This window comes from Mustelus asterias, chromosome 1 (assembly GCF_964213995.1).
Source record: "Mustelus asterias chromosome 1, sMusAst1.hap1.1, whole genome shotgun sequence".
Classification (NCBI taxonomy): Eukaryota; Metazoa; Chordata; class Chondrichthyes; order Carcharhiniformes; family Triakidae; genus Mustelus; species Mustelus asterias.
In genome coordinates, this window is record NC_135801.1 from 139,891,160 (window position 1) to 139,908,012 (window position 16,853).

The 16,853-nt window shown below is 42.4% G+C and overlaps 1 protein-coding gene across 2 annotated transcripts in view; it reads left to right on the forward strand.

Annotated features, from left to right (window-relative positions):
• Positions 1–7,789: 7,789 nt before the first annotated feature.
• Positions 7,790–16,853, forward strand: part of vcp (valosin containing protein) — a 49,033-nt gene continuing 39,969 nt past the window's right edge. The window contains exons 1-2 of one of the 2 annotated variants that reach the window (XM_078219482.1): positions 7,790–8,015; positions 13,508–13,619. In XM_078219482.1, coding sequence (XP_078075608.1) covers positions 7,999–8,015; positions 13,508–13,619 — 129 coding nt within the window. In that variant the 5' untranslated portion in view covers positions 7,790–7,998. The remainder of the gene's footprint in view (positions 8,016–13,507; positions 13,620–16,853) is intronic. The other variant, XM_078219481.1, reaches the window with a different exon arrangement.

Consider the following 16,853-nt stretch of genomic DNA (forward strand, 5'->3'; position numbering starts at 1 on the left):
CCTTTCAGACATTGCATTTCAGAACACAAGAACCTGCTGCACAATTTTTTTCACTCATTGGTTCTTTTGCCAATCATCTTAAATCTACGCCCTTTGGTTACATTTCTGACCAATTTCTTCTTGTTTACACTAACAAAGCCATTCATAATTCTGGGGACCACCATCAACTCTCCTCTTAATATTTTCTGCTTTAAGGAGAACAAACCCAGCTTCTCCAATCTCTCCACATGGTGGAGAGGGCATATAGCAACAGACTCGAGAACTGCTTCTTCCCTCCTGCCATCAGACTTTGATTCATAGAATCCCTACAGTACAGAAGGAGGCCATTTGGCCCATTGAGTCTATACCGACCACAATCCCACCCTATTCCCGTAACCCCACACATTTACCCTGCTAAACCCCCTGTTACTAGGATCAATTTGGCATAGCCAATCAACCTAACCTGCACATCTTTGGACTGTGGGAGGAAACCAGAGGACCTATGGACCTTCCTCGTATTAAGTTGATCTTTCTCTACACCCTAGCTATGACTGTAACACTACATTCTGCACACTCCTTCTCTACATACGGTATGCTTTGTCTGTATAGTGTGCAATACATGTAATACATGTGACAATTAATCAAATCAAAAACATAGCTGATGTTCCTCATCCCCGGTAATTCCAGTAATTTTCTTCTTCATCCTCTCTAAGGTCTTAATGTTCTTGCTAAGGGGTGGGACCCAGATCTGAACACAGTAACCAGGTCGTATAAAGGTTTAGCATAACTTCCTTGATTTTAGTGCTCATTGCCTTTACTTAAAATTGTGAAGGTTTGATCTGCTTTTCTAACAGCTTTCTCAACTTGTCCTGCCATCTTCAAATTTTTCTGTGTACACACTCCAGATCTCTCTGTTCCTGCACCCTCTTTATAATTGTACTGTACCATTTATTTTCTATTTCCTCTCTTCATAGAACATAGAGAAGCTACAGCACAAACAGGCCCTTCGGCCCACAAGTTGCGCCGAACATGTCCCTACCTACTAGGCTTATAACCCTCTAACTAACTTCCATGAACTTATCCAAAAGCCTCTTAAAAGACCCTATTGAATCCGCCTCCACCACCACTACCGGCAGCCGATTCCACGCGCCCACCACCCTCTGAGTGAAAAACTTACCCCTGACATCTCCTCTGTACCTACTCCCCAGTACCCTAAACCTGTGACCTCTTGTGGCAACCATTTCAGCCCTGGGTAAAAGCCTCTGAGAATCCACTCTATCAATACCTCTCAACATCTTATACACCTCTATCAGGTCACCTCTCATCCTTCGCTTCTCCAAGGCGAAAATACCTCGCTCTCTCAACCTATCCTCATAAGGCATGCCACCTAATCCAGGCAACATCCTTGTAAATCTCCTCTGCACCCTTTCTATGGCTTTCACATCCTTTCTGTAATGAGGCGACCAGAACTGGGCACACTACTCCAGGTGGGGTCTGACCAGGGTCCTATACAGCTGCAGCATTATCTCCCGATTTCTAAACTCAATTCCTCTATTGATGGGCCTGATGAAATATATCCTAGGATTCTTTGGGAGGCAAGGGATGAGATTGCAGAGCCTTTGGCTTTGATCTTTGGGTCCTCACTGTCCACGGGGATGGTGCCAGAGGACTGGAGAGTGGCGAATGTTGTTCCTCTGTTTAAGAAAGGGAATAGAAATGACCCTGTTAATTATAGACCGGTTAGTCTTACTTCGGTGGTTGGTAAATTGATGGAAAAGGTCCTTAGGGATGGGATTTACGACCATTTAGAAAGATGCGGATTAATCCGGGATAGTCAGCACGGATTCGTGAAGGGCAAGTCGTGCCTCACAAATTTGATAGAATTTTTTGAGGAGGTAACTAAGTGTGTTGATGAAGGTAGGGCAGTTGATGTCATATACATGGATTTTAGCAAGGCGTTTGATAAGGTCCCCCATGGTCGGCTTATGATGAAAGTGAGGAGGTGTGGGATAGAGGGAAAGTTGGCCGATTGGATAGGTAACTGGCTGTCTGATCGAAGACAGAGGGTGGTGGTGGATGGAAAATTTTCGGATTGGAGGCAGGTTGCTAGCGGAGTGCCACAGGGATCAGTGCTTGGTCCTCTGCTCTTTGTGATTTTTATTAATGACTTAGAGGAGGGGGCTGAAGGGTGGATCAGTAAATTTGCTGATGACACCAAGATTGGTGGAGTAGTGGATGAGGTGGAGGGCTGTTGTAGGCTGCAAAGAGACATAGATAGGATGCAAAGCTGGGCTGAAAAATGGCAAATGGAGTTTAACCCTGATAAATGTGAGGTGATTCATTTTGGTAGGACTAATTTAAATGTGGATTACAGGGTCAAAGGTAGGGTTCTGAAGACTGTGGAGGAACAGAGGGATCTTGGGGTCCATATCCACAGATCTCTAAAGGTTGCCACTCAAGTGGATAGAGCTGTGAAGAAGGCCTATAGTGTGTTAGCTTTTATTAACAGGGGGTTGGAGTTTAAGAGCTGTGGGGCTATGCTGCAACTGTACAGGACCTTGGTGAGACCACATTTGGAATATTGTGTGCAGTTCTGGTCACCTCACTATAAGAAGGATGTGGAAGCGCTGGAAAGAGTGCAGAGGAGATTTACCAGGATGCTGCCTGGTTTGGAAGGTAGGTCTTATGAGGAAAGGTTGAGGGAGCAAGGGCTGTTCTCTCTGGAGCGGAGGAGGCTGAGGGGAGGCTTAATAGAGGTTTATAAAATGATGAAGGGGATAGATAGAGTGAACGTTCAAAGACTAGAGAGTGGTCGGGGTGTGGAATGGACTGCCTGCAGTGATAGTGGAGCCAGACACTTTAGGAACATTTAAGCAGTTATTGGATAGGCACATGGAGCACACCAGGATGATAGGGAGTGGGATAGCTTGATCTTGGTTTCAGATAAAGCTCGGCACAACATCGTGGGCCGAAGGGCCTGTTCTGTGCTGTACTGTTCTATGAAGGCCAGTATTCCATACGCCTTCTTAACCACAGCCTCTACCTGCGACGCTGCTTTGAGCATCCTATGAACCCGGACCCCAAGATCCTTCTGATCTTCCACACTGCCAAGCGTCTTACCCTTAATATTATATTCTTTCATCCTATTCGACCTGCTAAAATGAACCACCACACACTTATCTGGGTTGAAGTCCATCTGCCACTTCTCCGCTCAGTCTTGCATCTTATCTATGTCTCGTTGCAACTGCTGATATCCCTCTACACTATCCACAACACCACCAACCTTTGTGTCATCAGCAAACTTGCCAACCCATCCTTCCACTTACTCATTCAGGTCATTTATAAAAATCACAAAGAGCAAGGGTCCCAGAACAGATCCCTGGGGCACTCCACTGGTGACTGACCTCCATGCTGAAAAAGACCCATCTACAACCACTCTTTGCCTTCTGTGGGCAAGCCAGTTCTGAATCCACAAAGCAATGTCCCCTTGTATCCCATGCCCCTTCACTTTCTCCATAAGCCTTGCCTGGGGCACCTTATCAAACGCCTTGCTGAAATCCATATAAACTACATCTGCCGCTCTTCCCTCGTCTATGTGTCTAGTTACATCTTCAAAAAATTCAATTAGGCTCGTAAGGCATGATCTGCCTTGGACAAAGCCGTGCTGGCTATTTCTGATCATACTATTCCTCTCCAGATGTTCATAAATCCTGCCTCTCAGGATCTTCTCCATCAACTTACCAACCACTGAGGTTAGACTCACTGGTCTATAATTTCCCGGGCTATCTCTTCTCCCTTTCTTGAATAACGGAATAACGGAACCACATCTGCAATCCTCCAATCCTCCGGAACCTCTCCCGTCTCCATTGATGACGCAAAGATCATCGCCAGAGGCTCAGCAATCTCTTCCCTCGCCTCCCACAGTAACCTGAAGTACATCCCATCCGGTCCCGGCGATTTATCTAACTTGATGCTTTTCAAAAGCTCCAACACATCCTCTTTCCTAATGTCCACATGCTCAATCTTCTCAGTCCACTGCAAGTCTGCACTGCAACTACCAAGATCTTTTTCCACTGTGAATACTGAAGTAAAGTATTCATTGAGTACCTCTGCTATTTCTACCGGTTCTATACAGACTTTCCCACCGTCACATTTGATAGGTCCTACTCCTTCACATCTTATCTTCTTGCTCTTAACATACTTGTAGAATGCCTTGGGGTTTTCCTTTATCCTGTCTGCCAAGGCCTTCTCATGACCCCTTCTTGCCCTTCTAATTTCCCTCTTAAGTTCCTTCCTATTAGTCGAATACTCTTCTAGATTTCTAACATTACTTAGCTCCCTGAACCTTTTGTAGGCTTTTCTTTTCTTCTTGACTAAATTCATTGCAGCTTTCGTGCACCATGGTTCCTGTAACCTACCATAACTCCCCTGTCTCATTGGAACGTTGCTGTGCAGAGCTCCAGACAAATTTTCCTTGAAAATTTGCCACATTTCTTCTGTACATTTCCCTGAGAAAACCTCCTTCCAATTTATGCCTCTAATTTCCTGCCTAATAGCCTCATAATTACCCTTACTCCAAATAAACACTTTCCTAGCTTGACTGATCCTATCTCTCTCCAATGCTAATGTAAAGGAGATAGAGTTATGATCACTATCCCCAAAATGCTCTCCCACTGAGAGATGACACCTGCCCAGGTTCATTCCCTAATACCAAATCAAGTACAGCCTCTCCTCTTGTAGGCTTATCCACATACTGTGTCAGGAAGCCCTCCTGAACACACCTAACAAACTCCTCCCCATCTAAACCTCTTACCCTAGGGATATTCGATATTTGGGAAATTAAAATCTCCCATCACGACCACTCTGTTATTATCACATTACTCCAGAATCTGCTTTCCAATCTGCTCCTCCACATCCCTGCTACTATTGGGCGGCCTATAGAAAACACCCAGTAAAGTTATTGACCCCTTCCTGTTGCGAACTTCCACCCACAGAGATTCCGTAGACAATCCCTCTGTGGCGTCCATCTTTTCTACAGCCGTGACACTATCCCTGATCAACAGTGCCACTCCCCCACCTCTTTTGCCTCCTTCCCTGTCCCTCCTGAAACATCTGAAACCCGGCACTTGAAGTATCCAGTCCTGTCCCTGAGATAACCAAGTCTCTGTAATGGCCACCACATCACACTTCCAAGTAGTGATCCACGCTCTAAGCTCATCCATTTTGTTCACTACATTCCTTGCGTTAAAATAAACACATCTCAACCCTTCGGTCTGAGCGCTCCCCTTCTCCGTCACCTACGTATCCTCCCTCTCACACTATCTACAAGCCCCTTTTCTTTTTAAGCTAACCTCCTCTCTCCCAGTCACCTCATTTTGATTCCCACCCCCCAACCATTCTAGTTTAAACACTCCCCAGTAGCCTTGGCAAACCTTCCCGCCAGGATATTGGTCCCCCTGGGATTTAAGTGAAACCTGTCCTTTTTGTACAGGTCACATCTGCCCCTAAAGAGGTCCCAATGATCCAGGAACCTGAATCCCTGACCCCTGCTCCAATCCCTCAGCCACGCAATTATCCTCCACCTTAGTCCGTTCCTTCCCTCACTGTTTCGTGGCACAGGCAGCAATCCCAAGATTACTACCTTTGCGTTCCTTCTTCTTAACTCCCTACCTAACTTCCTATATTCTCCTTTCATAACCCCTTCCCCTTTCCTGCCTATGTCAGTGGTACCAGTATGCACCACGACCTTTGGCTCCTCTCCCTCCCACTTCAGGATTTCTTGGATACGGTCAGAAACATCCCTGATCCCGGCACCAGGGAGGCAAACCACCATCCGCATTTCTCGACTTCCTCCACAAAAACGCCTGTCTGACCCCCTCACTGTAGAGTCCCCTATCACCACTGCCTTCCTCCCCCTTTATAAAATTGCATGTGCCATTTTTGTGACTTAATGTTTCATTTTCTCAAAATGTATTTGTGCTATGTAAACTTCTTCGACATTGCATTATCAATACTGAACATTGTCAGTTAAATGAAGGCTTTTTGATGAAAATGTTGAAAAACATTCAGACCATGGTATGCTTCTATTTTTCACCATGATCCACCTTGACTAATCCCACTCTATAATTGAATCCTGCACTATCAACATCCTGGGACTAACCATTGACCCGAAACGTAACTGGATTAGCCATATAAATACTCTGGCTACAAGAGCAGGTCAGAGGCTAGGAATCCTGCAGTGAGTAATTCAGCTCCTGACTTCCTAAAGCCTGTCCACAATCTACAAGGCACAAATCAGGAGTGTGATGGAATACTCCCCACTTGCTTGGATGAGTGCAACAATACTCAAGCTTGACATCATCCTGCCTGCCTGATTGTCACCCCATCCATATCCTTCACCACCAATGCACAGTTGCAGAGTATGTACAAGATGCACTGCAGGAACTCACCATCCCTTCACTGTTGCTGAGCTAAAATCCTGGAACTTCCTAACAGCACTGTAGGTGTACCTATATCGCATGGATTGCAGCAATTCAAGAAGGCAGATCACCAACACATTCTCAAGGACAATTTGGGATGGGCAATAAATGCTGGCTAGCCATTGTCAACTAACAGTACCACTGCAGGGAAGTCCATTGTCAACTAACAGTACCACTGCAGGGAAGTCCATTGTTAACGAACAGTACCACTGCAGAGAAGTCCATTGTCAACTAACAGTACCACTGCAGAGAAGTCCATTGTCAACTATGTGCCTAGCCAGTGAAATCCAGATTGCTTGAATAAAATACAATGTTCTTGATGATACGAACATACAAATTAGGAGCAGCAGTCAGCCCCTTGAGTTTACTCTGCCATTTAATAAGATTATGGCTGCTGATTGTACCTCAATCCCACATTCCCACCTATCCCTGTAACCTTTCACTCCCTCGCTCAATCCCCTTGATTTTCTTTATTCACAGATCACTATAGTGATGTAGAGTTGGACTGGGGTAGGCACAATAAGTAGTCTCACAACACCAGGTTAAAGTCCAACAGGTTTATTTGGTAGCACGAGCTTTTGGAACGCTGCCCCTTCATCAGGTGAGTGCACTGACTCAACTGGAGCAGAGCTCCGAAAGCTCATGCTACCAAATAAACCTGTTGGACTTTAACCTGGTGTTGTGAGACTACTTACTGTGACTATGTGATAGGAAAGGATGGATTACACTCATTTTTAGCAAGCTTTCATCCGTTAAATCTTCCAAACAAAGAACAGTATGGAAATTCTGGGGATTAGAATGACCATCGGAAACTGTGAGGTGGAATTGGAAGACCATTCGAAATTTGTAAAGGTTCAGCTGAATCAAAAATGTGTTTAACATTGAAACCCAAATAAGTAGGGGCATTTGTTATATATATATATATATATACACGTGCACCAGACCAATGCACTGTGCGTTTTTTGTGATATATGTGCACCAGCCTTGTGCACTGCATCCACAACGTCCTTGCCGAGAGCTGCACTCCAGTGATGACTCAACAATCAAAAATATGTTTAACATTGAAATCCAAATGAATGGGGGGCATTTCTTTTTGGATAGATGTGCACTATGCATTTTTTTTTTGCTGGACGTGCACCAACCAGCCTTGTGCACTGTGCAACGTCCTTTGCAGAGAGAGCTGCGCTATCGTAATGACTCAACAGAAAGGCAGAGCGATGCCCTCTTTCCGGGTGGGATGATTGACAGCGGGAGGCCGGCTCGCGCGTGCGCACGCGGGCAGTGCGGAGTGCGCAGGCGCGGCTGGGCGGGGTGTCTGAGGTCAGGGCTCCGGGAGAAGGTTCTGGATTGGGCAGCCTCGTTGTGAGCTCGGAGTGACGCGGCGGACGGGCTGCCAGGGGCATTTTCTTTCTGGTAACTCGGCAGCTGGCGGTGAGGAAGGGACCATTGAGGCTGATAGGGGAGAGGCGAGTAATCGTAGAGAAAAATCCACCAGAGGGTCAGAGAAACGGAATCCCTGTAATCGGCAGAGGGATCAGCCATGGCTTCGGGAGGAGAGTGAGTACATCCCGGGCTGTTTGTTCCCCGGTCTCTTTGAAGGCCGGTAGGCCTCAGGCTTTTCCTCATCCACTGCAGCAAGAGGGTGGGGGGAGGGAGGGAGAGGCTTGGCTTGTTCCTCGTCCAATTTCACTGTGTCATCCAGGCCTAGCTGGGAGAGGCCGGCACTTACTCAAGATGCTGATTTCCCAAAAAGAGCTGATTTTCTGCCCCCGAATTATTTTTCGTCAAAGCCCCGCTCCGAAAATGCGGTTAAGAAACCGCATCCGCAGTTTATTTCACTGGCAATTTGTTTATTCCGAGTGGCGAGGATGACGGGTCGATTTTGTAAGGGCCTGTTTTGTGGAGCCTGGCAGCGTTTTCCCTGTCGTTGTTGCTGACATCTTGTAATGATCGAGATGGGATTTTATGTAGTTTTGTTAATTTTCGGAACATCCTACTTGGCCCACAGAAAGGCGACCCTGCGCTCTTTTCTGAACGATTAAAACCCATTCATATTATTTTTAATTGCAGACATTTCTATTTATTTTTTCCCATTCCTTCGTAGCTGTAAAAATTAGTATGACCAGGTCGTAGGAAGACAACTGAGAATAAATTGCCGCCTTGAGTTTCCATTTTGAGTTGAGATTTTGCATTTACAATTACCCGAGTTAAATGTCTTCACTTTCATGGTTAATTAGTAACCATGAAACAGTAATATCTCACCAGTAAAATTATAGTATTAGTGCACATTGTGTCAGGGAAAATTTTGAAATAAATTTGTAGTGAGCAGTTCAATCTTTCATGCTGACCACCAAACAATGATGTGCTCTTGAGTGTTGTAATGCATTTGTATGATTGCTTATCTATACTGATGGCATCTGATTAAAGATGCATGCGAATTTGGAACCAGCAGTAAAACACCATAAACAACCAGGAAATCACCAGAGGCCTGAAAGTTAACTCCAACCCAAGTCGCACATTGAGATAACAACAGAAAATGCTTTTGAAATAAAGATCTTGGCAGATCTGACAGCATCTGTGGAGAAGGAAACAGAGTTAATGTCTCTAGTCTATATGACGACGACTCGGAGCTGAAGAGAGTCTTATGGACTCAACTTCATTTCTTACTCCATAGATGCTGCCAGACCTGCTGAACCTTTTCAGCATTTTAGAATCCACACTTATTGTTTTTAGATCAGGTTCCCAGTATCCTTAGTATTTTGCTTTTATTATCCACAGTCAGTCATTCTTTGGTGCTGCCAATGTTCCCATTCCTGTTGATCTTAAGGCTATAATTAAGTCTAGCTTAAGAACTATCAATGAGTAGCTTCACCCATTTGTACATACCCTGCAAAAAGCCCATGTGTCTGGAAGCGTCATATTATATACTTTATGACGAGTACATTTAAACTAAATTATTTACGTAAATTACATGTGAAGCCTGCCAATGAGATTTCTGATTGGTGAAATGATAAATTTCACTCCAAATAATCAGGGGAACTGTTCTTTTCTTTAGTTTTTTGATTATGTAGGCTGCTCTTAATATAACTTAATGCCAAAAGTTGACCAATGTATTGAAATCCTCCTGAAGTAGATAGAGTTCTATAGTTCTAAAATTGTCATTGAAATAGACAAATGTTGACTTAGTGCTTTTTTTAAACTGAAATAAACAGTTGTTTGGCTTATGAAGCAACAAAAGTGGAAACAGTTTCCATGTTCCTCCCTTGTGTTCTATTTTACGTTGTTTAGTTTGAACAGTTATAATGAAGAGAGCCATTTAATATTACAATTTTTCTATTGATCCACTCTAGGGCTTATTTCAAACATCATCTTAGTCTCATATGCTTGTTGTGACTTAACTTTGTCCCTTTACATCACTGAGGATCCTTATGTGCATTAATTATTTTCTTAATGAATTGTGAGTTGCAGGTTGTAATTTTTAATTTTAAGTGTAGTCAGGCATCAGAAATTGGAACAATTCTTACGCTGTGTCTGCATGTCAGATAAGGGTAGTAATGGATTTCACTGTGATATCTCCCTCCTTGATAAATAGTTCTCCGTATTGTCAAGTTATGTATGTAAGCGATGAATGTTTGGTTGCGGTGTTGATTGGGTGATAACACCATTGGAACTTATGAATTGTTGCATTTGGGGCGCCAAGTACATTATGCAATTGTACAGATTTTGTTACTGATTTTTCTTAAAGGATAGTTATCTGTATTCAGGCTTACAGGCTTTATTCAGATCTTGTTTGAAGGGATGCTGTATCCTGATATTCTTGAGCCAGCATTGTTGTGAAATATGATTTACTGGTAATACAGTTGACTAATTATTTCACATTTTAAAAATCTCTATCCAATGTGTTGCATTACTTATTCATTCCTTACTTTTGAATGTTCACAAACCATGCATCCAAGTTCCATGCACACCTGGGCAGCCTCACATCCTCCGATCTATATAATAACCTAATCCAAATATCCCAGTTCTAAGTTGCACCACGGCCTATTCATTCCTGTGCTCATTGCCCTACATTGTCTTCCAATGGAGCAGTGTCTCAACTTTTCCTCCATGGCGTTCCCCTTCCTATTTTTCTAACTTCCACCAGCTCTACACTTTGAGACATCTTCACTTGTCCAGGTTTAACCTATTGTACATCTGTCATTTTTCATTGCTGCACCATTGGCTGCTGTGTCTTCAGCTGCCTTCGCCCTAAATTCTCTTGTTCCCTCCATAAACCTCTCCCTACCTCTTTGACAAGCTTGTCACCTGTCCAAATATCTCCTTTTGTGGATTGGTGTCTGTGAAGCACTGTGGGATATTTTACTATATTTTACTATATAAATGCGCATCATTGATCACCAGTGGTAGAAACGTTGGGAAGAATTATACAAGTGCAATTGAATAAAGAATGTTTGATTACTGTTGGGGAAAACACCACAATTAAATTACAAGATTTAATTTATTTGTTGTTTTTTGTAGCAATTGGCAGCATGAGAGCAAGGGTGTGCAATGATTCCCACACTGGCAATTCATCCTGTTTTTGTTGATATTTCCCATTGCCGCTTGGTGTATTTTAATTTGATGGGTCTTATTAAGGGTTTTTTATGGTTTATTAAGGGTTTTGTCTCATTGCTGGATAATGAGTGACCTGAGATGTATGCAATCAATGGAAATATGTATGTATGTGATCTGCCATGACACAATCCTACAGGGCCTGACAGCAAAGGTTTAGACATCGGTGATGGGATGGACTATCCAAGAAGTGAAGGGTTGATGAACTTCAGGAGGCAAAATGATAAATTCAATTGCATTAGCAGAATTATACAAACTTGATGCAGAACATATTGAGTTATGTTCTTCACTTTTGTTTACCATCTTCAATTTCTGATTTAAAATACTAAGCAAAAAGGACAGAGACAGGGATTCATTATTAGAAACTCTGAAGTGCTTTTCATACTTGGTTCTCTCAGTCTCTGAGTTAAGAGGTCATCATACAGCTTTATTTAGGTATGCAAATTGTTTTGCTGCTGTGCTGAAAACGAAGTGAGATGAAATGCTTCAAACTGAAACAAAGCTGTTTGATGTAAAACTGAAAAGTTGCCATCACCAGACTTTGCAAAAATAGCTTTAAAAAGAACTAATACTCTAACTTAAATTTTAAAAGATTAGTAAAACTAAAAGGAAAAATTGAACAAATAAAGCACATTTGGTTTAAAATAAAGCAATGGGGCAATTTGCTATAATTCAAGAAGGTGTAATTGCTGACAAGTTTAGTTGACAACTACATATGAATTGGTAACTAAAATAGTTTGTTGTATACTTTCACGCTGGCTAGTCCAGCATTTGTTGCTCATCTCTAGTCGCCCTTGAGCGGAGCTACCTTCTTGAACTGCTGCAGTCATGTGTAGGTACACTGTGCTGTTCGGAAAAGGGGGTCCAGGAATTTGACTTAGTGACAGTGAAGGAACAGTGGTATACTTCCGAGTCAAGATAGTGCATGGCTTGAAGGTGAACTTGCAAGTGGTGGTGTTCCACGCATCTGTTGCCCTGTCCTTTTAGATGGTAGAGATTGCAGGTTTGGCAGGTGCTGTGGGCCTTCGTGAGTTGCAGTTCACTTTGTAGATTGTACAGACTGCTGCCACTGTGTGTTGGTGGTGGAAGGGAGTGGTTGTTTAAGGTGGTAGATGGGGTGCCAGTCAAGTGGGCTCCTTTGTTCTGGGTAGTGTTGAGTCTCTCAAGAGAGATGGTTGGGTTCTCCCTTGTTCGAGATGGTCCTTGCCTGACACTTGTTGGCGTGCCTTTAACTTGAGTATTAATGAATATACAGCATATTATTTGCTGCGTTGTGTGATAATGTGTGAGCAGGTGTTTCTTTGTGCCAAACTCAAGCTGCACTACAGTGTAGTAGATTACACATTTCTAATAAAATGTCCAACAGCAAACTAGTTGCCAAGCCATCTTGCATTGAAGACTGATGTATGCCCCTGGAAGGTAAGATTGTTGGAGGCAATTACAGGTATTTGCCACCTTGGCTAAAGAATGATAGACGTTATGAGAGGCAAAATTGCAGTTTCCAATGTTCATAGCAAAATAGAAGCATATAAGTTCACAGAAAACCATGTGGAAATTACTTCTTGCGATATGCAAACTGTCAAACAAAGGACCAAAGTAAATGAAGCTTTGTGATATAAGTGAGAGTTGATTTGTGATTAGGATTTTCCTCTTTATCTCCTTCAATGTATTTATCGCTTCAACCTTGTATAATTTGGGCTCATTCATTAAATATTGATTATCAGATGCAATAAACTGAAATAATATACAATTTAATGGGTAGCAAAGAGTTAATAATGCTTACAGTTATAACTTGTGAAATAAGATCTGTGAAGAAAATGATGATGTGGAGATGTGAAAATGATGGAAAGACTTAAAAATGATTTTCCTTCGTGTAAGAAATATGGTAACTGCTCTTGGCATCCAGAAAACAGAAACTTGCTTGATTTGTAGCATTTACTGTGAAATGTCATGGACTGTCTCCATAATCTATACAGATGCAGGAAGCCAAAAATTATTTTTCATTTATTTTCTTGTGGTAAGACTTGGGAATCAGTTTAACACAACAAGCATAATAACTTTAGCATACAGTAGAATTAAAATTCACAATATGCTGTTGCAGTGGTCTTTAAGGGTGATGATGGACTGTTGGGTCTTAAAAATTCTAATGCTATTGAATCTATTCAAACTACTGAAATTTGATAACACAGTGGTAATGAAGTAGAAATTTGTAATCTAGAATGATATGAAGTATGTTTATAACCAATCTTGATACATAGGCCTGCTAAAAATAATGATGCTCAATTGAAATAGTTGAGTGGTTATCGCAATAATGGATGGCTGTGAAATTTTCACATACCCACCAAAATGTCCTTCTAAAATGCTAATGTGCCATTGAACGACAGGGCTTTTCATATTTCTGACATGTGATGTGTAATACAGAATTTTTCATTTTGTAGGTCCAAATCTGATGACTTGTCAACTGCTATACTGAAGCAGAAGCACAGACCCAATCGATTAATTGTTGATGAAGCAATTAATGAAGACAACAGCGTGGTTTCATTGTCTCAGGTATTCTACTGGTAGTGTAGGTGTAGCAAGCAAATATTTATTCAATTTTTTAAAAAACCAGACTTAAATAGCTCCTTGTTAGTGTTCTTTCTTTCAGTGTCCCTTGAAAGGCACTAACATAGTGTTTCAGACAAGTTCTCTCTAGGTTGTATAGTAACCCAAAAGTTCCCATGCAGGCAGTTCAAAACAAAATCTAAAGGGGCTGTGCACTTCTGCACACACACAAAACTATTATTGGGAATGTTGGTTCCAAGGGTGCCAGTAGTTCATAAGACATAGGAATAGAATTAGGCTACTCAGCCCATCGAGTCTGCTTCACCATTCAATCAATATTTTTCTCTTCCCCATTCTCCGCCTTTTCCCCATTACCCCTGATCCCCTTATTAATCAAGAACCTATCTATCTCTGTCTTAAAGACGCTCAATGACCTGGCCTCCTCAGCCTTTTGCGGCAAAGAGTTCCACAGATTTACCACACTCTTAACTGAAGACATTCCTCCTCATCTCTGTTTTATAGGATTGTCCCTTTAGCCTGAGATTGTGCCCTCTGGTTCTGGTTTTTCCTACTAGTGGAAACATCTCTCCACGTCCGTCCACTCTATCCAGGTCTCGCAGTATCCTGTAAGTTTCAGTAAGATCCCCCCCCCTCATCCTTCTAAACTCCAATGAGTACAGACCCAGAATCCTCAACCGTTCTTCATACGACAAGCTCTTCATTCCAGGCATCATTCTTGTGAACCTCCTCTGGACCTTTTCCAAGGACAGCGCAATCTTTCCTTAGATATGGGGCCCAAAACTGCTCTCAATACTCCAAATGTGGTCTGACCAGAGCGTTATACAGCCTCCAAAGTACATCCCTCCTCTTGTATTCTAGCCCTCTTGACATGAATGCTAACATTGCATTTACCTTCCTAACTGCCGACTGAACCTGTACGTTAACCTTGAGAATCTTGAACAAGGATTCTCAAGTCCCTTTGTGTTTCTGATTTCCGAAGCATTTTTCCCATTTAGAAAATAGTCTATGCCTCCATTCCTCTTTCCAAAGTGCATAACCTCACACTTTTCCACATTGTATTCCATCTGCCACTTCTTTGCCCACTCTCCTAGCCTGTACAAGTCATTCTGCAGCCCCCCTGATTCTTCAATACGACCTGTCCCTCTACTTTTCTTTGTATCATCTGCAAATTTAGCAACAGTGCCTTCAGTACCATCCTTCAAATTATTAATGTATATTGTGAAAAGTTGTGGTCTCAGCACCGACCCCTCAGGCACACCACTAGTCACCAGCTGCCATCCTAAAAGACCCCTTTATCTTGGCGAAGAACTGACAAAGGATCATCTAGACTTGAAACATTGGCTCTATTCTCTCCCCACAGATGCTGTCAGACCTGCTGACATTTTCCAGCATTTTCTGTTCGTGTAAGCTCTTATGATGTTTTAGAATGTATAATGCCCCAAAAGCAATTCCTATAAGTTGTGCAGAATTGTAGAAAATTTACTACATCGGAGGATTGGTCCATTGCATCTGTGCCAGTTGAGAAGAGGTATCCAGCTTCATTCCAATTTGCTGCCTTTGGTCCATCACCGTACAGGTCACAACTCTTCAAATAGACATCCAAGTACTTTTAAATGTGCTGAGAGTTTCTGCCCCTACCACCCTTTTAGGCATTGAGTTCCAGGTCCCTACCATCCTCTGAAAAATGTTTTCTCATTTTCCCTCTAATCCTTTTACTAATTACTTTAAACCTATACCTCCTAGCATTTGATCCCTTTGCTGAGGTAAGTATCCAACCCATTGACTCGATCTAGGTCCCTTTATTATTTTATATGTATCAATTAAGTCACCCCTCATCCTGCTCTGCTTAATGAAGTAAGAAGTTTAACAACACCAGGTTAAACTCCAACAGGTTTATTTGGTAGCAAAAGCCACCGGCATCTCCACATCCTGCTTAATGAAAACAGCCCCAGCCAATCCAAGCCAAAGATCAGCCATGAATGGAGGAGTGGGCTGGATGTATCTATCGTATGGCATACTCCTCTTCATACTTATGTATTCTTTCCTTGCAGCTAAAATTTTCCAGTCCAGCCAATGTCCTTATAAATCTTGCTGCACCCTCTCCAGTGCAATCATATCTTTCTTGTATTGTGGTGATGATGCTCAAGCTGATGACCAAGGAGGGTTATATAACTCTGAGCATAGCCTCCCTATGTTGATGTTCTTTGTCTCACCTTAATAAAGTATGCCTTTGCTGCCTTAACCACATTATTGACTTGTCCTGCTACCATTAAAGATCTGTTGACATAGACTCTAAGGTTCTCAGTTTCTCAACATCAGTTAGTATCCTCCCATTTATTGTATGTTCCCTTGCCTTGTTGCACATCCAAAAATATATTGCCTTACACTTCTCAGGATTGAATTCCATTTCTACTTTTCTGCCCAACTACCAGATCTTTTAAATCTTCCTGCAGTGTAAAGCTTTCTTTCTCGTTGTTTGCTTCATGGCCAATTTTTATATCATCTGCAAATGCCCTTTAAATGTCCCGTACAGTTGAGAAACAATTAACCTAATACTGGACCCTATGGTAACAGCCTTCTCGCCACAGAAACATATTCCAACTATTGTCCTTTGTATCCTGCCATTAAGCAAACTTTTGACCCAATTTATCACATTCTTTTTGACCAGCCTGTTGAGTGGGACCTCGTCAAAATCTTTTCTATAATTGTTATCGACCACATTCGCTCCACTGCTCTCATGGGCCTGACATGTCACATCCTCAAATTTCAATTTTGCTAGCCAGAGGTAACTTTCCCATAACACATTCATGTTGACTTTCCTGATTCATCTTTGCCCTTCTAAATTAAGGTTTATACTGCCTGTCAAAATTGATTTGAATAATTTGCCCACAACAGTGATATGAGGAAAAAGATTATATGCAGCACGTGGTTAGAATCTGGAATGCTTTGTCTGAAACAGATTCAATCGAGGCCTTCAAATGAGAATTGGATATTTGTCTGAAGTGAAAACAATTGCAGCCCCATGGGGAAAAGGTGGGAAGTAGGACTAGGTGAAATTGCTCTTCCAGAGAAGCGGTATGGATGCAGCAGGCTAAGTGGCCACCTACTGTGCTATAACCATTTTGTGACTCTAACCAGTTAACAAACTGATAATTACTCTGATTATCACTTCCCTTTTTAAATAAGGTTACAGTATCGGCAATCCTCTGGCACTACTTC